Consider the following 23,970-nt stretch of genomic DNA (forward strand, 5'->3'; position numbering starts at 1 on the left):
ATGGATCCCTGTGAAGGGAATGTTGACGTCCTATTGGAACCTATTTCACTTAAAAAAAAAAAAAAAGATAAGCCTAAATGTTAAAAAAGTGCCCCTGTATTGAGTTGAAATCCGCCACACTCTGTTCAGACTCTAGCATCTGAACCTATGTAGGCCAAACGCACTGCTCTTGACCCGGCAGATCTTCACGTAGATGGAGACCTCCTCTTTCTGTTTTTTTTTTCCTTCTAAAGCTGTGAGATTCCTCTTAAATTAGTATGTAAGTTGGTAAAGGAGGGAGGGAGAAAGGAAGCAAAGGAGACAGGAAGGGAAGAAAAAACTCCACCTGTTTTCTTTATTTTAAAATGTTTCAAAATATTCTGGTGCTAGCAAGAGCTACAGGTGTGGGGCTGGGGCTGGTGCTGGGCTCAGCCGTGGATCGCTCGCCTAGCATGCACGTGAGGGTTGCTGGGTTTGGTCCTGTGCACCACATAAAAATAAAATAAAGGTATTGTGTCCAACTACAATTCAAACAAAATATTTTTTTAAAAAGAGCTACAGGTATGGAGCAATAACTCAGGAGAGTGAATGTCAGAATCCGTCTCTGACTTTCCTTGCCATCCACATTTCTGAGATCCAACCTCAGCTGCTTTGTGGACACCTGTGACATGCCCCTCTGACCTGCACTGATCTCACAGTTATGTGAAACCCCAGGGTCTGGGTTTGATTTTTCCTTCAAAATTTGTACCTTTATTCATTCAATGTACTTGCTAATTTTTTGTTGCACATCTACTGTGTATTGGGCACACATTGTTCATTATTGTAGTTGTGTTTGTGGATTAAGTGCTACATTTATCCATATTATACTTCATTTTGAATCTTGATTCTGTAATCCTGTAGACAGTGAGGAACTTGATTTTAAAAACCTTATATTGGTGTGATGTAGTGACACCTGCCTGTAATCCTAGGTACTTGGGAGGCTGAGGCTGATTTCAAGTTCAAGGTCAGCCTGGGCAATTTAATGAGACCCTGCCTCATGATAAAATAAAAAGGGCTGGGGATGTAGATCAGTGGTAGAGCACTTGCCTAGTATGTGTGAAGCCCCTGGGTTTAACCCCCATTATCCCCACAAAAATATTATATATATTTTTTTCTTTGCAAGGACCTAACTATGTTACTGATATACAGTAGGAAGTAAATAAAATTTGATAACTGTAAGGAGATATATCTCACATATCAGATATATGTAGATATAGCTCCTTTTCCAAATAATTGGAAATGTTTTAGGGGAAGTATCCTACAGCAATCGCCTCAGCCGTTTAACCAGCACCCATCCCTTGGGTTGTCTAACTATTTGGCTGTTTGCATTATCAGCCGATCTAAACTTCTTCAGTGTGTCAATCAAAATCACGCAAAGCGTTGATAATTGCCTTGCGAAAAATCTAGACTCAGGATGTCTCCACCACCCTTCTAATCTACCAATCTGGTCCGTTTAAAGGAAATGAGGCCAATCTGTCTTCACTTGTTCTAGTCATCACCACTTCCTTTTCTCTGTTGACAAACACTCTTTTAAATTTTATTGACAAGTCAAGAATTTATGAGATGACTGCTTTTGGCTGGGCGAGGCATGCGTCATTTTTCTGGGTGTTTAACATGTTCTTTCAAAACAAAGTCTTCACTAGAAATGCTTTCCTTCTCTTTGTGTGAGGTGCATTTTGTGTCCTCTAAGGGAAGACCCATAACATGGTATTTTCATCTAGAGCAAACCCACGGTCCCTGCGTCCCCCTGAGGGGGACATACTTTCTTGGCATGCTCCTCTCCACTGTAGCTGTAGGTCTGTGATATATACAGATTAGTATTTTAATCAAAGAGTTTACAAAATATAGTTCAGAACCTCTGAAAATTTACCAGTTTATTCTCAATACCTTGGGTTAGTTTTTTTTAATATTTACTTTTTAGTTGTAGTTGTCAGTACCTTTATTTTATTTTTTTATTTTTATGTGGCGCTGAGGATTGAACCCAGGACCTCGCACTCACTAGGCGAGCGCTCTACCACTGAGCCACAACCCCAGCCCCCGGGTTAGTTTTTACAGGAATTATCATCTAGAGTGTAGTAAAAAAAAAAAAAAATACCTGCTTATATTGGTCATGTATAAATAGGCTTTTAAATATAAATTAAAATGTTTAGTACCGTTTCTTTAGAACGGACACCATTCATGATGGATTCCGGGGAGGAGGTTTTCACTTGTTCTGTTTTATTTGTAGTAATGTCATGCTACATTCTGTCTGGCCCTCAATGGACTCACTTGTAAAGTGGGGAGTTTGAGCTAGATCGATCAAAATCCGGAATGACAAGATTCTAAACTTAGAGAAGGCAGGTTCCTTTTAAAGTGACGCTTGTGCTCACTTTGGTAGCACATATTCTAAAACTGGAACACTACAGAGAAGATTAGTGTGGCCTCGGTGCCAAGGTGACATGCAGATTTGTGAAGCGTTCCATACTGTTACGCCCAAAGTGATTCTGGGCCCAAGGTAAATGCTATGTATTAGCTGCTGTAATTGTGAACTGGCTTCTTTCTTTTTAAGAACAAATAAAAATAATGAAGCCAAGAAGCTTCTCGAGACTCTAAGAAATGATATTGTAAGAATCACTGCCTTATTTAAATTCAACTGGTGGTTGCAATTTTCAATAAGCCATTTAGAAAAATAAATAAATAAACAACTTTAAAATTAAACCACAACACACACACACACACACACACACACACAGAGGAGTGCAGGTGACATCTAAACAAGAAGGTTGGAGCGCATCAATGTCAACTTCATGGTTGTGCTATTGTACTGCAGGAGGGATACTGGGTAAAGAGTATGTGGAATATCTGTGTTCCTTTTTACAATAGCATATGAATCTAAAAATCATCTCAAAAAGTTCTCTTAATGTTAAACCACAATGGGATTTGGAAGTGAGCAGATTTGGAGGTGAGTCGACCTTGCTGGACTACATTAAGCTATTTGTGTCTTCCTGCAACTCTGTGAAGTGGAGGTTACTTCCTACCCAGCAGGATTATTGGGATCATGAGACATGGTTCCTGATTCGTGGCAGGGACTTACTCAGTATTGGTCACCTTCCCCTGCACACCTTCAAGAGAAGATAGATCCAAAGATAGATCTGGAGAAGAAATTGGGGCACGCAGCTTCAGTGCCAATCTCCCAGGAAGGGTGTTATAAGACCTGAAGCCAAAGATGGTTTAGACGATGGGTACATCAGTGAGAAGCAGCCACAGCAGTGTAGTGAGCAACGCTGTTACATAACTGTCACAGATCACCAGGCGGATCAGCTAACATGGCTTGGCACGGTTTACCAATAAAATAAAATAACAAGGCAGCTTCCAAACCCGGTCCTGACACAGCAGCCAGGGTCGCAGTCTACATGGACTCCCCGGGCCTAGGAGCTCTCGGTTGACTCAGACATGTTGTAAATCTGCATAAGTGGAAAAAAACAAAAGCGATGCCTCTCTGGCTGGCCTCCTGAATAACTGTCCCCAAGAGGCCCAGAGAAGCTTTCCTTCGCTTGCAAAGTTTTTAATCCTATCTCCCAAATATGAGTTTTCCATGCAGCTGTGTGGATGAGGAAATAGGGAGAGACAAAGGAGAACTGTGCATTCCTAGACATTTCTCGGTCCTGGGATGGGACTGTTGGATGAAGGCCAAAATGTGTCTCCCACATGTCTCCCAAAATACTTTGTTTCCCAGGGCTCTCAGTCTGTGCCCCTGATCTGGGGAATGTTTTATCCGTGATCAGTGACAGGAACACAGAAGGCAAACCTAGCAAATTTTCTAACAATACCGAGGTGAAAAAAAAGGTTAGGGGACAGAATCACAATTTTTAAATGATTTTGGCAGGCTTTGGCTGACTGGGCTGAAAACACGAAGTCGTCATTTGATAGGGAGAGTGTTAAAAATCCATCCTACAAAGTCAAAAGCAGAAATACAAGTTAGGAGAGGCTTAGGTTGGCAAGAGTTTTATATGAAAGGAGGTAAGGATTTTATTGGATACAGGAAAGATATGAGTCAACAATTTATTGTATTAAAAAAGAGGTTAGAGATCAAAAAAAGGAAAATAATCTTTCTACTTTATCTAATTTGCACTAGTCAGACAATATCCAGCGTCATGGAGTCATTTCTAAGGACTAAGTTTTAAAGAAAGATGTTGATAAATTAGAATGTGTCACTGAAAGGAGGAAGGAAAAGGGAGGGCTGAAATTTAATATATAATATATAATATATATATATATATATATATATATATATATATATATATACTGTAAATATGTGTATATAAATATATTATATATATTACCGCATGGAACAGGAGTAAACTTGCCTATTTTGCTCTGAAAGCGAGAAGTGGGATTAATGAGACAGAGTTCATGGCAACATATTTTGGCTCAATAGAAGGAAAAAATTTTCAAATAATTAGAGTAGTTCTTGACAGGAAGAGCTATTTCATGAAATTGTGAGCTTTCTGTTATTGAAAATGTTCAAGCCAAGGCCAAAATGAGTGTTTGGGATTCTGAAGGATCCCAATGTGGAAGGAGAGCTTGGGGGAGGTGACCTTTCAGATCACTTCCAACTCCCATCGACCATGACTTAAATTAGCGTGAATGCCAAGGCTGCTTATGACACGCTAGAGCTGCTTCTTCAACTCTTGGCTCCGATACTGACCAGCTGTGTGACCTTCAGCTACGAAATTAACCATTTCTTTGTCCCAGTTTTCTCATCCATAAAATAAAGGAGCAGAATTTAATGATGTCTACGTTGTTCCCTGGGGACATCTGTCTCCTTAAATGGCCTCATAATTACAGCACGCTGGGCTGATATCTGCCATTTTCCTGAGTCTGCTTGCAAGGAGGAAGTCTAAAGACCAAAATCCATTCTTGATCCTGGGGGCCACTGAACTAAAGTCTCAATTTGCTTGTTGGAAAGAGAGCGTGATTATTATGATCCTGGAATTTTCCCTTGAGATCTGCAGGAGGAAGTTGATCAAATAACTGATAATCTGGTTTCTCTCAAACACCTGTACATTCTGACTGAGTTCAGTAATGCCTTTTAAAACAATTTAAGAGAAATGAAGATCATATTACTATTGCAGTGTAGCTCTGTCTTTTGCAAAGCAAACCTTTGTTTTTTATCTGCTTAATGACCCGGCAATTGCCATTGAGTTTTGTTTATAGCCATAAGAACAGATACTCATAAAGCAATTTAGTGACAAATTTGTTCTAAAAGCTTGGTATAAATAGATTTATTTAGTTGACTTACAAGCTGAAAATATAATGATAAATCAATAGATGAGGTCCTTTTTTCCCCTTATGGAAAGGGCACAGTTAAAATCTCGTTTGTCTGTCTTCATGGTAAAGAGTGGGTATTCTCAGGCTTCATGGCTCAATGACTATGATTTCTTTTGTGGTCCATCTGATCACTAGTGCTTTTCTTCTCTCCTTATGGTAGGGTGCCTCACTCCCACCACTATTACATTCTAGCTCTTCCTTTATTCCTTCTTCGACTTCTCTCTGATACCCATATCATTGTCTCCACATCCCACTTCTTTGGTTATTTTTCCCAACCATCTTCAGCTACCCAGCCATCTGTGTGAGTGTCATTGTTTGCTTTGATGTAGACATAGAAGGGAAGGCACAGGATTTACAATATCTCTTCCAGTTACTGAGGTCAGCAGGGGAAGAAATAAGAAAAGTTATTCTTCTCAAAAGGACATGAAGAATTTAAAACTTCATTCCTTGGCCAGGGATTATGGCCATGATCCCTGTGTCCAAATACAGTACCACATTTTCTTCCATCTCTTTGTTTCCTTGGGTTGGAAATAAAAACAGCTGTTAAAAATAAGAGCCTATGAGTCAATCTGGAATCCCAATGTAGTAATTACCATTTCCATCTCCTTCGGTCAAGTCCCTCCCAGTGTACTGAACCCCATATCAAGCCCCTAGAGAAAGAGAGAGAGAGAGAGCACTACCAATGGTGCTGTGTATTTTATAGCAAGACCTTAATTTTCATTTTCTAAACCTCTGAGGTTAAACACTCAATCAGTTGCCAAGCCAAGAAAAATAACAAGGAAGAAAAGAAAATACTTTAACTCAAAAACTTGGGACAGGCCCATTTTCTGATTTTTTGAATTTGATGAGATCTTTATATTGATATTAGAAATGTCATTTTCCTCGTTCACATTTTTGAAGGTGGAAAATCTGGTCTTCAGGTTATCTCTGAAGAACTTTTCCTGAACCCTTTTAGAGTCTACACCCTGAAATGTGTTTTCTCTTTTCCAAGCTCCTGAGACTTGGGACCTAGTAAGCCAATCTCAAAAGAGTTCCCTACGGCCTGTTAATTGGTTGTCACCTTGCAGAGAAGATTCATCCTCTTTTAGTTCTGCCCAGTTGCCCCATCAGTCAGTTGGCCCTTGACTGAATAACCCACTGACTAAAACTAGGAAGGTCTTCCAGTGAATCCACACCTTCAAGTGACCGATTCCATCTTCTGTCCCTTTCCCTCACTTCATCCTCGCTTTCTGAAAGTTGATTTCTTTACTGTTTGATTAGATCTTTCTTTTCTTTTTCTATTTTTTGGTGTTGGGGATTGAACCAGGGCCTCATCCATTCTAAGCACTCACTATACCACTGAGCTATACCTTCAGCCCTGGTTAGATTATTTTAAAAGTTCATTTCCCACTAAGATTTCTACAGCTGTGTTATCACTGTGTCCTGCAAAATCTAGTCTTATGTGTTGGAAGGGAAGGCCCTGGCCTGTATGGTGCAATTGGTGAAATTCTAAGGTGGACATTTGGCCCCAGCTCCCTCTGTCACACATAAATAAAATCCTGCCATTGGATATCCATTCCTTTGTGGTGGGATATGACTTCTTACCTATAACACCACTTACAGTCCAATATTTTTGGAAGGAAAAACCCATAAAACTAGTTTGTAAAGCAATGTAGTATGTTGATCAGAAGAAAGTTCAAAGTCAGTCACCCTGGATCTGCCACTTACTATCTCTAGGTCTTTGAGCCATTAATTCATCTTTCTGTGCTTTGGGTCTCCTCATCTGTAAAATCATAAGAAATAATACTTTCCTCCAATTTTTGCCAAATCTCAGTGAAACAGGTCAAGTGTTTCAAAGAAGGGTATTCTGCTCTAGGTGTATTAATAATTATTGTCTGATGTTTGCATGAATTAGCATATTACATAGATGTCCTTTTCACAGATAGTTGACATTAGGTCACAAAGAAATCGGGGTTGTATTTGGGAAACTGAGATACTTTGGACACAAGAGGTGCAGTATGAGTGAGATGTGGGGTTGGTAGGGCAAAGTCACTGGTGCCTCGGTGGAGAGAGAGAAGCATTTTTACAGGAGAAAAAAAGGAGGTTTTTCGTCTGCTTCCGGCTGATGGAATTAATCAGTTAGGGTGGTGAAGAAGTAACGTGATGCCCACCTGCAAATGAACTTTGAATTGGGTGCTTGCTCTGCTTTTTCTGTGTCTCATAACTTCATGACTTGTAAAAGATAATGCTAGACCTCAACCTTTACATTTGAAGAACCATGGAAAAATCTACACTAGAGCATTTTCCTCTGCTAACTGTCCCTTCCTCTTTCCTCCAGATTACAGGAAGCAGACGACATTTGAAGCCCAAGCCTTTTTAGAAGCTGTGCAGTTCTTCCGACAGGAGAAGGGTCACTATGGATCCTGGGAAATGATCGTTGGGGATGAAATCCAGGTAACACAGGGCTCAGAATTTCGGATCTTCTCTCTTTCTGGTTGGTAGGAAGTCAGGGTTATTTTTAATAAGCAATCAGAAGAGAAGTGGCAAGAATGAAAAATGTCATTCCAAAGGCCATTTCTCTCTTGGCTAGAAGCGGTTAGTCAGTAAGCTACTGGGCACCCACTACAAAGAACCCCAGGCCAGGCACTAATAGGGCAGCCCAAAGCACCCCGGGCACAGTGGAAAGCTGCTCTCACTGTCTTTTATCAAAACACCACTTCTCCCAAATGACCTCATCCTTCCAGACTAGAAGCAGATGTGAGTAATGGGGTATTGTGCAATGTGTGTATGGGGGGGTGGAGACAGGGTCATTGGACTTGGATTTAAATCTCGCAAATTATTTAACCTCTTTCAGCCTCAGATTATTCCTCTGGAAAAAAATGGTCATAATAATGTTTACCTTGTAGAATGGTAAGAATTCAGTGAGATATTGTTGAAGCAATATTTGGCACAGTACTATCTTTATCTATGGAATATTATATATTTTAATTAATTTATTGGATTCATTGTGACAGTCATACATGCACATAACATAACTTGGTACTGAATGACATATAAGTGAAGTAGTAAATAGAAACAAATTTCAAAAGCACTAGCCAATTATCTGTTTTGTTTATCTTTTCTACTTTTGTGTCCTCTGTGATCCCTTATAATTTCCCATGATCCCAGTAAAATGCCAGTCATGGCCTAAATACCTCAGTGTGAAGCAAATCTCAGTGTGGTCACAAATCTCCAAAGGAAGCTGATTTGTGCTCTGATCCTAGCCTCCGTAGTGACCCTGTTCATGTGGCTGATCATGCGCATTATTCAGTTATAGAAACATGGTGTCCAGGAATGATATTTATGCATTTATATTTGCTGCATCTCCAAGAGAGCCTCTTTTGGAGGTTGCTGAAATTTGCTATCAAGAAACGGTATTTAGGAGGTGCTGGATGGTGTTTTGCCCTCTGTATGTTCATTAAACATCTAAAGCCCAAATTTTCTCACGATGATGGAGCTGTTCTTCACTGTTTTGCCACGTGAACTGGAATCTTTCTCCCTCCCCAGCCCCTTCTTCGATTCTAAATCCTTTTATTTCCAAGTACTGGGGATGTTTGGAGGTAGTGCACTCGCCTGGCATGTGTAAGAACCTGGGTTTGATCCCCAGCACACCCCACACACACATATACACACACAATCAAATACCATAAGTCAGGGGGGAAAAATCCAGAGGAGGGACAATAAGAATGACCTTCTAGGAAACAACTGTAGCATTCCATCTTCTATCAACTAAACGAGAGTTACCAAGTGGCCCCATGAAGAATCTGAGTTTCTTTAGTGAAATCAGACTCATAAAACCTGAGTGCTAAAAGTGCCTTTCAGGGTGTTTGTCCGGCACTCTCCAGGTGAGGAAAAGAACATTCAGAAAGGTTGTCCAAAGCCAGTCTGTGACACAGATGGGCCTGGAGAAGCTGGCGAAAGTTGATTCACCATCACCCTTAATACCTAAGCTCAGAGCGAAGAGGTCAGGACTGAGGAGCTAAAGAAAGTGGCAAAGTGTAACTGAATTTGAGAATATGACTTCTTTTACCTAAAGCTCTGGGTTTATTTGCATTTTTTCCCTCCCTATGACAAACTTAATCATAACACTGTGTGACCCCCACCCCCACCCCTGGGAACCATATCAGAAGATTCTCAGCCTTGTTCCATTATCTCTTCATAGTAGTGACTCACATAGCAAGTATGGCGGGGTCCCCTGGCAATGGTTATTTTCGGCAAGGATTCAGACTAAGAAGTTTCTCAAAATATCTGGCCTGACAGACTGTTAAGGTGAAACTATGTGTATATCAATAAAAAAAAATCAACACGTTTGCTACTTGTCAATATAATATATCAAGTGAGATCATGAGAGACAGTCTTCTGCAAAATGTAAAGCAGCTCCCAGTTGGTAAGTTTATTATTTGCCTTTCCATCGGCCAGATGGGAGAGACCATAGCTCCTAATTCCCAGAGCTGAGTGGTTTCAAGAAAACTATCCACCTTTCAGGCCTCGTCCATGCATTCTAGAGCTGTCCTCTTATTGAAGGGTTTTGAGTGTGACCTTCTAAATAGATTTCTCACCCACAGTCCTTCAGTAGCACCGGGGCTGGGGGCCCAGCAGCCTCGTCAGACCTGAGGCCTACCTCAGGAAGTGGGTGCTGTCCACTGGGCCCCACAGCTTTCTCAAGCTTCGGTCTCTGAAAGGAAGACTGTGGTGTGGCCTTCAGTGAGTGAGCCCCAGTTTGTTGGTTGTGATCAGCCTAATGACATGCTTGATTATATGCGCGATAAAACTTTAAAATCTTCGTATCCCAGTGGTTAGGTTCTCCCCACACTCTCCCTGTTCTTTTTTATTAGATGAGATTACATTTTTAGGACCCTCATGGTAAAACTCGGTGGATTCTGTCTTGTGTGGAGGAGATTAGAGAAAGCTTTTGTTGTTATGATGTAATTTGTTAGATTAGCTACTTTCTCTACAAAAGCCCAAGGCCGATGGCCCTGGTTATGGAGAGCTGACCAGGGTAGTGAATCCCAGAGTGGGCCCTGGGCATGTGAAGTGGGATGGGCTGAAGGTCAGAGGAGGCTGATGTGGGAATGAGACAGTTGGGTGTCAGCACCCACAGCTCTTCCTAAGCCCCAATCCACTCACCCCCACTTCTACCCTCCTCTTTCTTTTCCCAGACATATTTACTTGTCAACTCCATGGTTGTAAAATGAAACCAAATTTTTTGGAACATTGTGTGGGAAAACCCAGAGAAAACTGTAAGCCCACCCAAATGGAATGTTCTTCCCCCCACCCCCCCCTTTGGCCTTGTTATAAAACATTTGCCTCTTTTTCAAATCTATTCATACTCAAGCTCAAATTCAAACCAATCTCAGCTACAGGGCGCATTAGGACATTTATTATGATTTTTGAGTTTAATACTTTACAACCAAGATAGTATTTCCTATTGGTCATAAGCTCCAGTGTTAGTTTCTGTGCCTCTTAGCTACCTCTCCTCAAGCCACACTTGGATTGCTCAGGCAGGTGCATTCTAAACGGGAGCTTGCCCATCTGAACAGGATGAAGCCCTTCCCAGGGGACTATTAATCACTTACAGAATGTAGTTGTTGGATTTGCTGATTTCCGTGGAGTTTGTACATGTCAAGTTCCTGTTCAACTCCTCAGAAAATGATGATTCATCTCTTAACTGCCCCCAGAGAATGGTTAAGAAAGGTAAATACATCTCTACCAATGGGCTCCCAGGACTAGTGGAAATCCCATCCCCATTCATCCCAGTAGGCAGAAGCACAGTGCAGGTGAGCAGCCCCACCTGCTGCCCTGACCTGAGCAGCCTTCTCTCCTGGAAGCCAGGGGCACAGGTGGACTAGAGGGCTGGTACACCTCCACCTGGGAGTGTGGGCAGAAGCCTACACCCTTCCCTAACAGAGCCCTCGTGAAAGGCAAAATCTAGTGAGCTCACAAGTGTTTCCACTAGCATGCAGCTGACCAGTGACCTCAGAGGAAATCTTCTGTAATCCCCAAAGCATCATTTGAATTTTTATGAAAAGTGAGAAGGAGAAGATCAGGTTTTTTTGGATAAATATTATTTTAACTTCACAGAACAGATATCTTGAGTGAGTCTCTGCTTTTCTGCCTGTTTCCATTCCCACCCATCACTACACTTGCCCTTTTGTACATCATTTTTCCCCCCAATACTAGGGATTGAACCCAAGGTGTCATGCATGCTAGGCAAGTGCTCTACCGCTGAGCTAGCTACACCCCAGATCCCTTTTGCAAATCTTAATCTGCAGCATGCTGTTGAAAGTTGAGCTCTGAGCCCCAGAAGACTCATTGTAAAAGTGCAGCTGAGCAGCAGAGCTGCTGCAGTTTGAGGGTGGGGTGTGGGGTAAAGACAGAAGGGTCAGTGTTAAGGGAGCAATGATGCATGGACGTAGATCTGCTCAGTCTCAAAGAAATGTTTTCACTGATCCAAGGAACATTTTAGGAGAGATTTAGGAACACATTTTTTTAAAAAAAAAAACCCTGGCCTCCCTGTATTCAGCTTAGCCTACCAACGTCCGATTGTTTCAAAGTATTTCTTTCTTTTTCTTGATTTATTTAAGATACTTTTCATAAACACTCATACTATTTCAGGCAGGATATGGACAGACAACGGTATCCAACAACTTTTAAACTCCCTTCTTAGTGTGGACTACCAGCATCCAAAAGCCACTGTAAGACCCAGTGACAACTTCTTTCAGTGCTCTGAACTGGACAAGTTCAGGGTGACAGTTGACACCACATTCAGCATGTTTTTAACAACTTTCCATGAGCCATCGCTGCTTTCAAGAAAGGAAAGGAACATGGCAGAACTCTCCATCTGGAGATCCACTATCTAGAAAGGGAAGCTTTTTGGGGGGTACAGGCGGCTAACGGGGATTGAACTCAAGGGCACTCGACCACTGAGCCACACCCCCAGCCCTATTTTGTATTTTATTTAGAGACAGGGTCTCACCGAGTTGCTTAGTGGCTTGCTTTTGCTGAGGCTGGCTTTGTACTCATGATCCTTGGGCCTCAGCCTCCCGAGCCGCTGGGATTACAGGCTGTGACACTGTACCCGGCTAGAAAGGGAAACTTTTGAGGGATACTATCTTAATGGTATCACTGGAAAGTCCAGGTTGTCTGACATACTGATAACCAATTTTGCGAAGAAGAGGTTCCCATAGGTCTCTGGGTTTAAGGAGGTTAAGTGGATACTGAAGACAGACAGTGAGAAGAGAATGTAAAAACTAATTTTAGTGTTTTCATGCCATGAGGCTGTGTGTCATCGTCAAGGAATCCCTCCTCTGGGAGCCAAGAGGAAGTCCCTCAAAACTACAAGAGAAAAGTGTTTTCCCCACAACAATCCAGCTTTGGAGACTTTGTGATACATGCTTCTTGCCCCTAAAACAACAATAACATGTTCTGTGTGTCAACAACATAGCTTTAAAAAAAGTAAAACAAAACTCTCTGTTTTTATAAAACTTGATTTAAAAATAGTATTTAAAGCTGTCCAGTCCCCAGAAGTAGAGAGTCATCTAAAAAGCAGACACTTTCCTTGGCATCTCCAGGACCTTCAGGCCTCTGTGCCTGGTTTGTTTGGACATCTCCAGTTTCTGAGGGTTATTACCATTCTTGCCCACATCAGTTTTTTCCTTTTGCCCTTTGGGTACATTCTCTTCCTTCTTGGCAGGAGCATTTTTGAGGCTTGAGCTCAGCCTTTAGAGAGCAGGTTTAACCAACAACCTTGCAGATCTTCTCTGTGGCTCTTCCTTCACCTTGGCATTAGCAAATCTTTAGTGTTCCTTTCAGCCTTTCTCTCTCTCTCTCTCTTTCTTTCTTTTTTCTTTTTTGGCCCAGGATTGAACCCAGAGGCACTTAACCACCGAGCCACATCCCCAGTCCTTTCTATTTTAAAAAATGTTTTGAAACAGAGTCTCACTAAGTTGCTTAGGGACTTGCTAAGTTGCTGAGGCTGGCTTTGAACTTGCGATCCTCTTACCTCAGCCTCCCAAGCTGGTGAGATTACAGGTGTTTGCCACCACATCTGGACCTTCAGCCTTTCTCTTGGGCATGGTGGTGGTGCAGGATGTAAGTGCTGGTCAGGGGAATGCAGTGGCTCAGGGGCTTTAGGCCGTCTGGGGATTGTTCTCGAGCTCTTCTTCTTCACATTGCTCCTCTTTTCTTTTTCTAAATATCAGAGAAGGTGAAGATGGTGTTCTTTCCATGAGGAAATGGCACTGGAGGAGGGTTAGCAGACGGTTCTGTTCCTTGTGAATGTTTAAGCATGTTTACCCCACAAGATTGTCTTAGTTGATATTTCTGTGGCCTCAGAACCAGGGGTAAGCTATTAACCTAGGCTGGGGTCTGATTCATGGTGGAGTGGGTCTTTTTTAAATGCACAAGGCCCTGTGTCCAATCCCCATCCCTAGCTACACACACACACACACACACACACACACCATTACCCCAACAGAGTTCACAAAGACCAGGACGGGGACAGCCACTATGAGATCTCTAGTAGGCCCAATGCTCAGACTAGCTGGCTGACCTAGGGCTCTCTTCCACGCCCCAGATCCTGAGCAACCTGGTGATGGAGGAGCTCCTGCCAACCCTGCAGACAGACCTGCTGCCTAAAATGAAGGGGAAGAAGAATGAACGGAAGAGGGCCTGGCTCGGTGTAAGTGGTGAGGTTGCTCTGCAGCCCTGCTTCTCAAAGTGCAGCTCCTCTTCCCTTTCCTTTTCAGGGCATTTGTTGTTGCTGATTTTAAATAGTTTATTCCCTGGGTGAAGAAATGCCCACCTCAAGCCTGCTTAGTTCACTTGCATGAGGACTAATCCAAACAAACTTGAACTTTAAAAGAAAAATTCGAGTGCGCCTGCGGTTCATTCATGCCGTGGGAGTCTGCGTCCACCCTCCTCCTCCCTCTCCTTGAGCCCCTCACACACTCCCCGCTGCAAGCCAAGATTCATGTGTCCTTCCCTTTCAGCTGCTGGAGGAGGCTTACAACCTGGTTCAACACCAAGTTTCAGAAGGATTAAGTGCCTTGAAGGAGGAATGCAGAGCTCTGACCAAGGGCCTGGAGGGAACAGTCCGATCAGACATGGATCAGATTGTGAACTCAAAGAACTTTTTAATTGGGAAGATCAAAGGTCAGTGGAGATAATCCATGCTCCTACTAATTAAATAAGCTGTATGTTTAGGGATTCATTCATAGTTAGATCTCTAACTAGCCATCTGTATCTGCAAGTCTTACATCGGTGGTTTCAAACAGCTTCAGATCAGAAAAGTATATATTTTTAATTGTATTCACCAGGTACAGATTTCTATTCTTAAAAATTATTTCCTAAATAATATAGTGTAACGACTATTTATGCAGCATTTGTGTTCATTAGGTATTATAAGAAATCTAGAGATGACTTAAAGTATGTCATGTATACAGACAGATGCACGTAAGTAAAACACAAATACTGTGCCATTTTATATCAGGAACTTGAGTGCCCTTGGGTTTTGGTGTTCTCAGTAGTGGAGGTAGATGGGTATTGCCCCAAAATACTGAGTGATGACTGTTCATAGTTTTAGAGAATTAAACCGAGGGAATTGGGGAGGTGATAACAGTTATACTAGGAGCCCGCTGTAGGTGACATGAAGAGCCTAGGTCTTTCCTTGGAAGCTTCGTGGACACGAGGTGGAGGGAACTTGCTTCATGCCCTGTGGTGTTACCTGTGTATCCTGATGCTGTCTGTGCTGCCCCAGTTATTGGACTTCTTACATGGACTTAAAGTGGCTTCTGTCCACCTCTGCTGTGTTGTAAGCTCTCAAAGACCAGAGCCAAGCCAGGCGCGGGGACACAAGTCTGTAATCCCAGCAGCTCGGGGTGCTGAGGCAGGAGGATGGCAGGTTCAAAGCCAGCCTCAGCAACAGTGAGGCACTAAGCAACTCCATGAGACCTTGTCTCTAATAAAATACAAAATTGGGCTGGGGATGTGGCTCAGTGGTTGAGTGCCCCTGAGTTCAATCCCTGGTACCAAAAAAAATAAAAAAGACCAGAGCCATGTTGTCTTGGTTTACTTAAGTATATTCTTGCCTAGTACCATATCTGGCATAGAGGGACTCTCAGCAAATAGTTAAATGAATAACAAACTTTCTTTTGACTGGAAAGCCTCCAATTTTGGCTTAGAGTCAATAAATCTGCGTTTCTAGCTCCAACTCCAACATTGGCCAGTCCTACGTACTTGGGAGGTCACTTGGATTCTGTTTGCCTCTGTTCCTCTCTGAAGTCAGGAGGGCTCAGAAGGGTGGGGTTGGCAAGCTGTGGCCCACCACCTGATTTTGTAAATGATGTTCTATGGGACACAATTATGCTCATCCATTCACGTGTTGTCCGTAGCCGCTGTCTGCTGTAACATTAGAATTGAGTAGTTGGAACTGAGTCCTTATGGACCGTGAGTTGACAAAATTGACTCTCTGGCTCTTGATGGAAAAGTTTGCTCATTCCCCCATGAGAGGACTTAAGTGGCCTTGAAGGAATCCCCCAAGATAAATCCTAAGATTCTAAGGTATCTTAGGCCTCCATAACCCCACGAACATATCAACCTGATGTCATTTCAGAGGAAGAGCAGGTAGGCTCATTTGTGATTGGTTATCAACAATCTTTTTAGATAGTTCTCAGATATCATTGGCTTATTAAAAAATGTTTACCACCCGCCTCCTGAGCTCGGTGGAGCTTTGTCAATGCACACGGAGGCCCCAGTTCCTGGACTCCAAGGCGTGCAGTCTGATGGGATTGTCCGATTGGGGGATTCTCCTGTGCAATTCAGGCCCTCTTCATACTGCAGCTTAGCTTGCTTCTGGGCTCTCAGGACAATTCCTGCCTGAGAGAAGATGAGAGAAGGCCTAACACCACGAGTGCGTGGTGTCTGTCTGGGTCTGTTCACACGATGCCTTCCAAAGCCAGAGGCAGAGCAACTCCAGAGCTCTGTCCGTTTGCAGTCGTCCAGGTCTCATTGCTCCATGAGCGCAATGATCTAGGGTTGACTGTACGTTGAAACACTCTGTAGAGCTTCACACTGCCAACACCAGCTCCTGCGACAACTCTCTGCCCTCTGGGGCTGCGCTGGGCCCAACCACAGACATTCCCATGGCTCAAAACATTCTCTCATCTAAATCTGTGGCTCTGTGTGTCCTCATACACTGGAAAAAGATTCTACCCTGGACTATTAGTTGTTTCCTAAAAGAAACCTTAAAAAGCTGGGCATAATGGAGTACACCTGGAATCCCAGAGGTGTGGGAGGCTGAGGCAGGGGGATCACAAGTTCAAAGTCAGCCTCAGCAACTTAGTGAGGCCCTCAGCAACTCACTGAGACCCTGTCTCTAAAGAAAATATTAAAAAGGGCTGGAAAGTGGTTCAGTGGTTGATCACTCCCCAAAAAATTAGAAAAAAAATTTTTTAAAAAGAAGTAAACCCTGAAGTCTTTTTAAAACAAAATATCGGAAGCACATTTTAACCAGACCTCTGGTTTCCTACCTTAAAACAAAGAGAGAAATCTCAGGCTGCATTGATAAGGGGCCTTGGATTTCAAACAACCACAATAACGACTGTGGGAGTGGTGAGCAGGGCTCTCTGCACTTGAGCTCTGCTCCGCAGTTGTCTTTTCATTTCTTCAGCATTTATTCTGCTTCTGCTGAGTCCATGGGCTGTGAGAATTAAAAGACAACACGATTTTCCAGGTAAGAAGATGACTATCTTCTTGTCACAGATACAGAGACAGAAGGAAGAATATGGGAGATGCCCTGAGAGGTTAGAACAAAGCTTAGTGGTTCCCGGTCAGGATCCCATTTCAACTTCAGAAAACTGTGCGGGTGCATCCTAAGGAGGGTCTGTTTGAGTGTTGGGCAATTAGAAAGAATGATAATGCCAACAGGTACAGTAAGAGTTAGAAGGAACTGCAGGCTTCCAGGGCTCCTCCTCGGTTCTAAGCACTTTGCAAATCGTAAACCCATTTAATCCTCATCATAACCCCAGGAAGGAATGGCTTTTATGAGCTCCGTGGTACAGAGGCAGAGATTAAGGAACTTGCCCAGCTAGTGAGTGGCAGTCTGGCTCTGAACCCTTCCTTTTGGCTCCGTGGTCCCCTCAGGGCTTTGTGACAGTTGTCCTCACTTGAGCAAGCCTTTTGAATGAACAAGTCACAACACGGTATTCATCACCACCGCATCTTTGCATGCTTGAGAAAATAGCAGAGCATCCAAGTGTGGGATGTGGAGTTCAAGCAGCCCGTGAGAAGACACCTGAAGACCGTAGTTCAGGAAGCTGTCACCTGAAGATCATAGTTCAGGTGGTACCAGGGCATTAGGCTGTCCCCGATGGGTGGCATTTGATCTAGGCCTTGAAGACATGAGAAGGATGTTTATGAGTAAAAATGGAAGAAGGAAGGCCCAGGTAAAACAGGGGTGAAAGAAGGCAGGAGAGCGGGCTGGAGCACCCTGTGGCAAACAGGAGGCCGGAGCAAGTGCCCCGAGGAGCATCCCCTGCCACGCCCACCCTCCCAAGCCTTGTCCACCCCAGGCTGCAGGGGAAGTCGGCCAGCTCTGCCGAATCACGACTTCACGTTGCAGGATTATTCCAAATTTTCAATTAGATTCTTTTCAAGTAGTTCCTCTCACACTTAATTAACTAATAATTAATTTATTCTCCTGGCAAACAGTTTTGCATTTTAATATCAAAAGAAGTCATTTTTACCAGGCATAGATTGTTTCATATTTGAACCATAAAACCAAAATGGTTTTTTTTCCTAGTAATTCCAAGGCCTGTTTAATAGTTTACATCCCAAATATTTTTAGTACTATTCATCTAAGACTCTCAGAATCAAAGGACCCATTTGATCCTCCATGACTCTGACTGATTTCTATAAACCAAAACCATTCGTCTCCCCATAAGCAAGTTCTTTGCCAATAAGAACTTTAAAAACACCCTTGAATTTAGTGTCACTTTTGCAAACTAGGATGTGACCTTGGCTGAGTCACCCAACACTGCCAGGCCTCTTTTTCCCCCATCTATAACATGGAGGTGGGATGCCCTGGGGGCTTGAGCTTCCCTTGAGTTCTGGGATGCTGTGTCAAGGCTTGTGACCTGTCCAGCTCCGCAGAGCAGGCTCAGCCCGGTCCCCTACTCACTGCTTCTGAAGCTGGCTGATCCTGAGACTCCCCTTGTGCTGGCTGCCACAGGCTCCCCTGCCCTGCTCTGTCGCACCCAGACCCATGGTCTTCCTCCTCCAAATCAAAGCGACTATATGTCTCTGGGGAGAGGAATTATGGCAACATTTTTAAAAATCTCTCTTTGTGATTTTCTGTACTCTGTACATATCTGTTGCTATATTTTTTTCCTTATCAGGGGTAAAAAATATTGTGGTCTTGTTTGGATTTGCTTTAATTGTGAATGGGGACAGAAGGTGTGATGGCAAACTGAATGCAAGTTTGTTCCATTTGACTGAGAAAAGATTGTCCTTAAAAAGTTTGTGTGTGTGCGCACGCGCGCGCGGGGTGGGTGATGGAATTATATTCGTTCTCTTAGAGAAATGAATATATAAAAATATAAATTATAAAATAATAAATTATGTCTATAGAAAAAAAAAACTGCATACATGAGGAGAATGATGGATAGGAGTAGGCTGGTCCCCAGCATTTTCTTCTTAGTATTAGGTTTTGCGTGTTCACAGAAACCAAGCAAAAGAGAAAACTCAGGAGGGCAGAGCGTCTGTTTGCACGGTTTCTCAGAGCAGCCATTGGTTCCCATTCTGATGACCCTGGCACTGGACCCTGGTGCCCATCTCTGGCCCATTTGAACCTGCCTAGGCTGCTGGGTGGTTCCATGGGGCACCGTCCAGCCCTGACCTGGCCCCAGTGCCCTGGATCCAATTTTACCCTAAGTCACACTTTTTTTTGGCTATTTCCTTCCGCAGCATTGGTGGCCCAACCCGCAGAGAAGAGCTGTGGGGAGAGTGTGCAGCCTTTCCTGGCCTCCATTCTGGAGGAGCTCATGGGGCCGGTGAGCTCAGGGTTCAGTGAGGTGCGCTCGCTCTTTGAAAAAGAAGTGGATGAACTCGGCCAGAGCTTTCGCACCACCAAAGACGGCGCCCAGCTAAAGCAGGTAGGATGGCAAGCCAGGAGCTGTGGGCAGCTGGGCTGCTGGGGCTGCCCTCTCCACGGTGCTTCATCTGCCCACCTGCCTGCTTTTCTCCCTCCTCCCTCTCCTCTGCCCTCCCATCCACTCATCTGGCCTCTCTTCCACCCATCCAGCCACCTCATTCATTTGCCCCTTCATACATACATCCATTCACCTAATTTTCTTCATTAAAGATGTTCAAGTTGCAAAGATAATAATGTTTGTATAAGTGAAAGAGTATACTCAGTTCATACATGCACAATATTCACAGGCAAAAGTAATCATCTTCACTGATACACACGAATCCAGTCCCCCCCCACTCCTAGCCACCTTCATTCCCACTCCCTGAATTAGTAATATAAGTAGCTCCATGTGTTTTCCTGTGGGTTTTTTCTTTGTTCTTCCAAATATATAAGCATATACCCTCATTTAAAGAACTTTCTTTGATTCTTTTATTTTCAAAACTATACACTCGGGATATAGAATGGGGTCTTTCAAAGTGGGGTCCCTGGACCAGCATGTCATTATCACCTGGTTGTTAAAAATGCAAATCCTCAGGCCCCTCATCATATCAGGAACTCTGGGGAAGGGACCCTGATATCTTGTTTCAGCAAGACTTCCAGAGGATATGGTGTACCCTAAAATTGAGAATAATTGGCATGTACGTAACTTGGCACCTTGGTTTTCTACTTGACATATCGTGATGAACATCCCAACAAGTCAGTAGATTAGACCAGATGATTTAATTCTGAATCTTTTCCTTCCTCCTTCCCTCCCTCCCTCCTTTTCTGCCTTCTCTCCCTCCTTTCTTCCTTCCATCATTAAAAGCTAATAGCTATTTTTTTCTTTCAATTGTACATATTTATGGGATACAGTGTGATAATTTGATACATATATATATAGTGCATAATGATCAAATTGGAATAATTAGCATTTCCACCTCCTGAAACATTAGCCATATCATTGTGTTGGGAACCTTCAAATGTGTGTAGCTCTTGATAAAACACATGATGAATTGTTATAAGCTGTAGTCACCCTTCTGTGTTGTCTCTTTCTTATGTCCCTATGCATATATTCAAATGTATAATTGTATAAAAACAACACTGTTTTGTAAACCCTTTGAGGTTTTCTTTGCAGCCTGGTTTTTAAATTTGCCTTTACTCCCTTTCCTCCGGAACACCACTCACCTCCTCTTAAATTAACTAGTGTCACTGGCTTAGCAGGTGCTACCCTGTACTTTCCCCATGCTTATATAGTATATAAACATGCATATTCATAAGCTATTTTCTTATGATTTGCTTTTAGAAAAGTGGCATTATATTTCCTACACGGCACTGCTTATTAGTTTTCTCATTCAAAAATACTTCATGAAACTGTTTCCACGGTAACCGTTCTAGCTCTAAATCATTCTTTGTGATGGCTGCATAATATTTCCTATATGAAAGCACCATGATTTATTCAATCATCCCAATATTGCTGGCACCATGAACAAAGCTACAATAAATTACCTGTACATATATCCTTATATATGATGTTTTTATTTCTGTGGGATAGATTCCTGGATTGAAAGGTATATTTCTCATGTTAATAGATGTTTTCATTGTACTTTTAAAAAAAGGTTTAAATTTTACATTCCACTAGTTGTATATGGCAGGGGCTTTCTCCCCCACATTGCCATCAGTGATAGGTGTTATTGCCTGTTTGAACTTTGACAATTTAAGAAGAGCAAAGTGACAACCCCGTTTTTTCCTCCCCTGCCTGCTTAAATAATTGACATATTTTTTTTTAAATGACACATTCCTTAATCACACAACAAGGGTCAAATTCGACTGTGCTTCTGATCATTAATTCCACTTCAGTGAACCAGTCCATAATTTGCTTCTTAAAGAGAGTAATTTTTCCCTTTAAAGAACAACGGGAATGGCCCTTTGACACTTCCTGACAGACATGCGTCCTGTATTCCCGAGGTTCAACCTGCCTCTCTCCCTGGAGTCCTTCTCTCTGTCTTCTTCTCCACCTAGTCTCCTTTTTTATATTAAGCATCCATTCTTCAGTTTAAAAAATATTTTAAAATAAACTTTGAAGACAGAATGCTTCTGTTTCGGCAACATTTGCACGTGAGAGTGTGTTGACAATCCTGGGGGTTCAGCAGCTGGGCTCTGGCTGGAAGAAGCCCTGTGGCCTCATTGATTAAGGTGGCAGTTGTGCAAACTGAGGAGGAGAGACCCCAGCTTTCAAAGCTGGGTGTCTGCTGTCGACCCTCTTCCTCTCCCCCCTCTCCATCACGAGCACCTTAGGGTGGCCTTCTTAGAGGGAAGCCCTGTGCGCCCTGCAGAGCCTGGAGGGGTGTGAGGAAGCCTGCTTCCCTCCCCGAGTCTGGGAGTCCAGGGAGCATCCTAGTCTCTCTGGGGTGTAGGAGAGGGCTGTCACTCCTTTAAGAAAGTCTTGCCAGTTCCATTTGCCAAAGAGCCAGCCTGCCTGGTTCTTGAGCTTTGAAGTGGGAACTTGGAGTTTATCAAGAACTTGGAGTTTATCAAGAACTCAGCGGGAGTCCCCCTGCAGGCACCCCTGGGTCTTCCTGTCACCCGGTTGTTTCTGACATGGGTTTCTGTCCTAGCAATAGAGTGGCCCAAGGGACCCACTGAAGAATGGAAACAAAGCAGCTGAAAGCGTCCCAGGTCTGAGTAGTGATTCCCTCTAACTGTATGACATGTAGGAAATAGGGCTCCAGTCTGAAGGTATTTAATTTTTCTCTTCACTGAAACGCAGCACCTAGACCAGCTTATGAATCTTCCTCTGGATTCTGTGAAGATGGAACCTTGTTACACTAAAGTCAACCTGCTCCCAGAGCGCCTGCAGGAACTCCAGAGCCGCTTCAGATGCCCCCACGTGGATCTGGTGGTCCAGAGGACACAGAACGACATGCAGGAGGTGGGAGCCGCAGGGCAGCCCTGGTTCATGAGGACGGAGAGGGGGCAGAGAAAAGTGCTGGCAGGCGAGCGGGTACTGGTGCCGCGCAGGGAAATGGGCACGATTCCTCGGTCCTGTTGACTGAAGACACACTCTGTCCTTCACAGGCTTCTCCTTCCTTCTATGTTGATGAGCATCACAGAGAAGAAATACCTGAGGGACTAGAGTAGCATTCATTGGTTATTACTTGGTTGCTCGGTGCTTTTCACCTTGCTTGGCCTGCACTTTAGACACTTCTGGGGAGATTTTAAGACATACTGATGTCTCCACCTTATCCCCAGTGATTCTGAATATATATTGATGTATATAAGTAGGTGGACAGATATTTTATATATGTGATTCCCATAAATATTAATTTATATATGTAAATATTTATAATTTATATATATGTAAAATTTTTAAGAGAGCTTCCCCTGCCTGCCTTCCCACTCTTTCTAATACACAGCTGGGATTGAGAACTACTGGCTTAAGTTAATTTCCTAATCTGATTCAGAGTAAGCCAGTCAATCAATCATGACTTCATATTTGAATTTCTTGTGTCTATTGAAAGATTCCCTTTTTTTTTTTTTAACCCACAAGGAATTTTTTCCCCAGGAACAGAAATGAATACCAAACTCTTTCCGTATTACAGTATTCCTAAATGAAGAAAGGTGTAATCAGACACTATTCTGTTTCACAGATATTTGGGGGCAAGCTTACTCTAGGCTGGACATTGTGCCAGATCCCACTTCACAGTTCAGTAGTGACACAAATTCTTAGATAAGTTCACTACAGTGTTGAAAATGGGTTGAATGGTGTGGGATCAATCCCAGGCATGGGAAAGAAAGGAGCGTTTTTTTTTTTTTTTTTAACAGTTATGGGTAGGATTCATCAATATATCTTATTACCTAACCTCTGAGTCATGAGGGATTAAAGATGGGCAAGGAACAAAACTGGACTACAGTTTAACAGCAGTCCAGATAAGAGTGCACCCCTGAGCACTGGATACAGGTACAACTGTAGAGAATAAGACATCTATCTGAACTGTCTCTGTTTCCTGACCTCACCCTCCCTCCCTTCCCAGCCTTGCAGAGAAAGGAAGGATGTGAGGTGGTAGGATGGGAAGCAGAGAGATGTGCTGTGGAGTAGTTGATGTCCACCTAAGCCTGGAGGTGCAGCCCGTAAATGGTTGGCAAAGGCTCCCACCTCATCTTGTCAATCTGTGGTTGCAGCACCAGAGCATGGAGGAGGGGCGTCTCAGTCCCACAGCCCTGGGCTTTCTAGATGAGGGACAATGGGAAACAGATGAGGAAAAAATATATATATATACATGCATGCAGACCTGCATACGTCCCTTCTAACCTCTTACTGATTGCCCTGTAGCCATGTGGCTGTTGGTCTCACAGCCCAGGTAGTGGATGAGAACCCGTTGCCCTGGGTCACCTCCCAGAACAGCAGGACTCTGTGGGCTCAACCCCTCCCTTCTCTCCAAGCCCAGATGGACACAGCT

General features: G+C 43.2%; 1 protein-coding gene and 1 non-coding gene across 2 annotated transcripts in view; both read left to right on the forward strand.

Moving 5' to 3' along the window:
- The window catches only part of Niban1 (niban apoptosis regulator 1), a 138,619-nt gene that overhangs the window by 100,411 nt on the left and 14,238 nt on the right, over nt 1-23,970 (forward strand). The window contains exons 6-10 of the mRNA XM_026392838.2: nt 7,646-7,761; nt 13,922-14,026; nt 14,337-14,499; nt 19,309-19,496; nt 22,281-22,442. Coding sequence (XP_026248623.2) covers nt 7,646-7,761; nt 13,922-14,026; nt 14,337-14,499; nt 19,309-19,496; nt 22,281-22,442 — 734 coding nt within the window. The remainder of the gene's footprint in view (nt 1-7,645; nt 7,762-13,921; nt 14,027-14,336; nt 14,500-19,308; nt 19,497-22,280; nt 22,443-23,970) is intronic.
- LOC113185683 (U6 spliceosomal RNA) lies at nt 2,380-2,486 on the forward strand. The gene has a single exon (XR_003301154.1). It is a non-coding gene; the product is annotated as a U6 spliceosomal RNA (small nuclear RNA).

This window comes from Urocitellus parryii, chromosome 9 (genome assembly GCF_045843805.1).
Source record: "Urocitellus parryii isolate mUroPar1 chromosome 9, mUroPar1.hap1, whole genome shotgun sequence".
Lineage (NCBI taxonomy): Eukaryota > Metazoa > Chordata > Mammalia > Rodentia > Sciuridae > Urocitellus > Urocitellus parryii.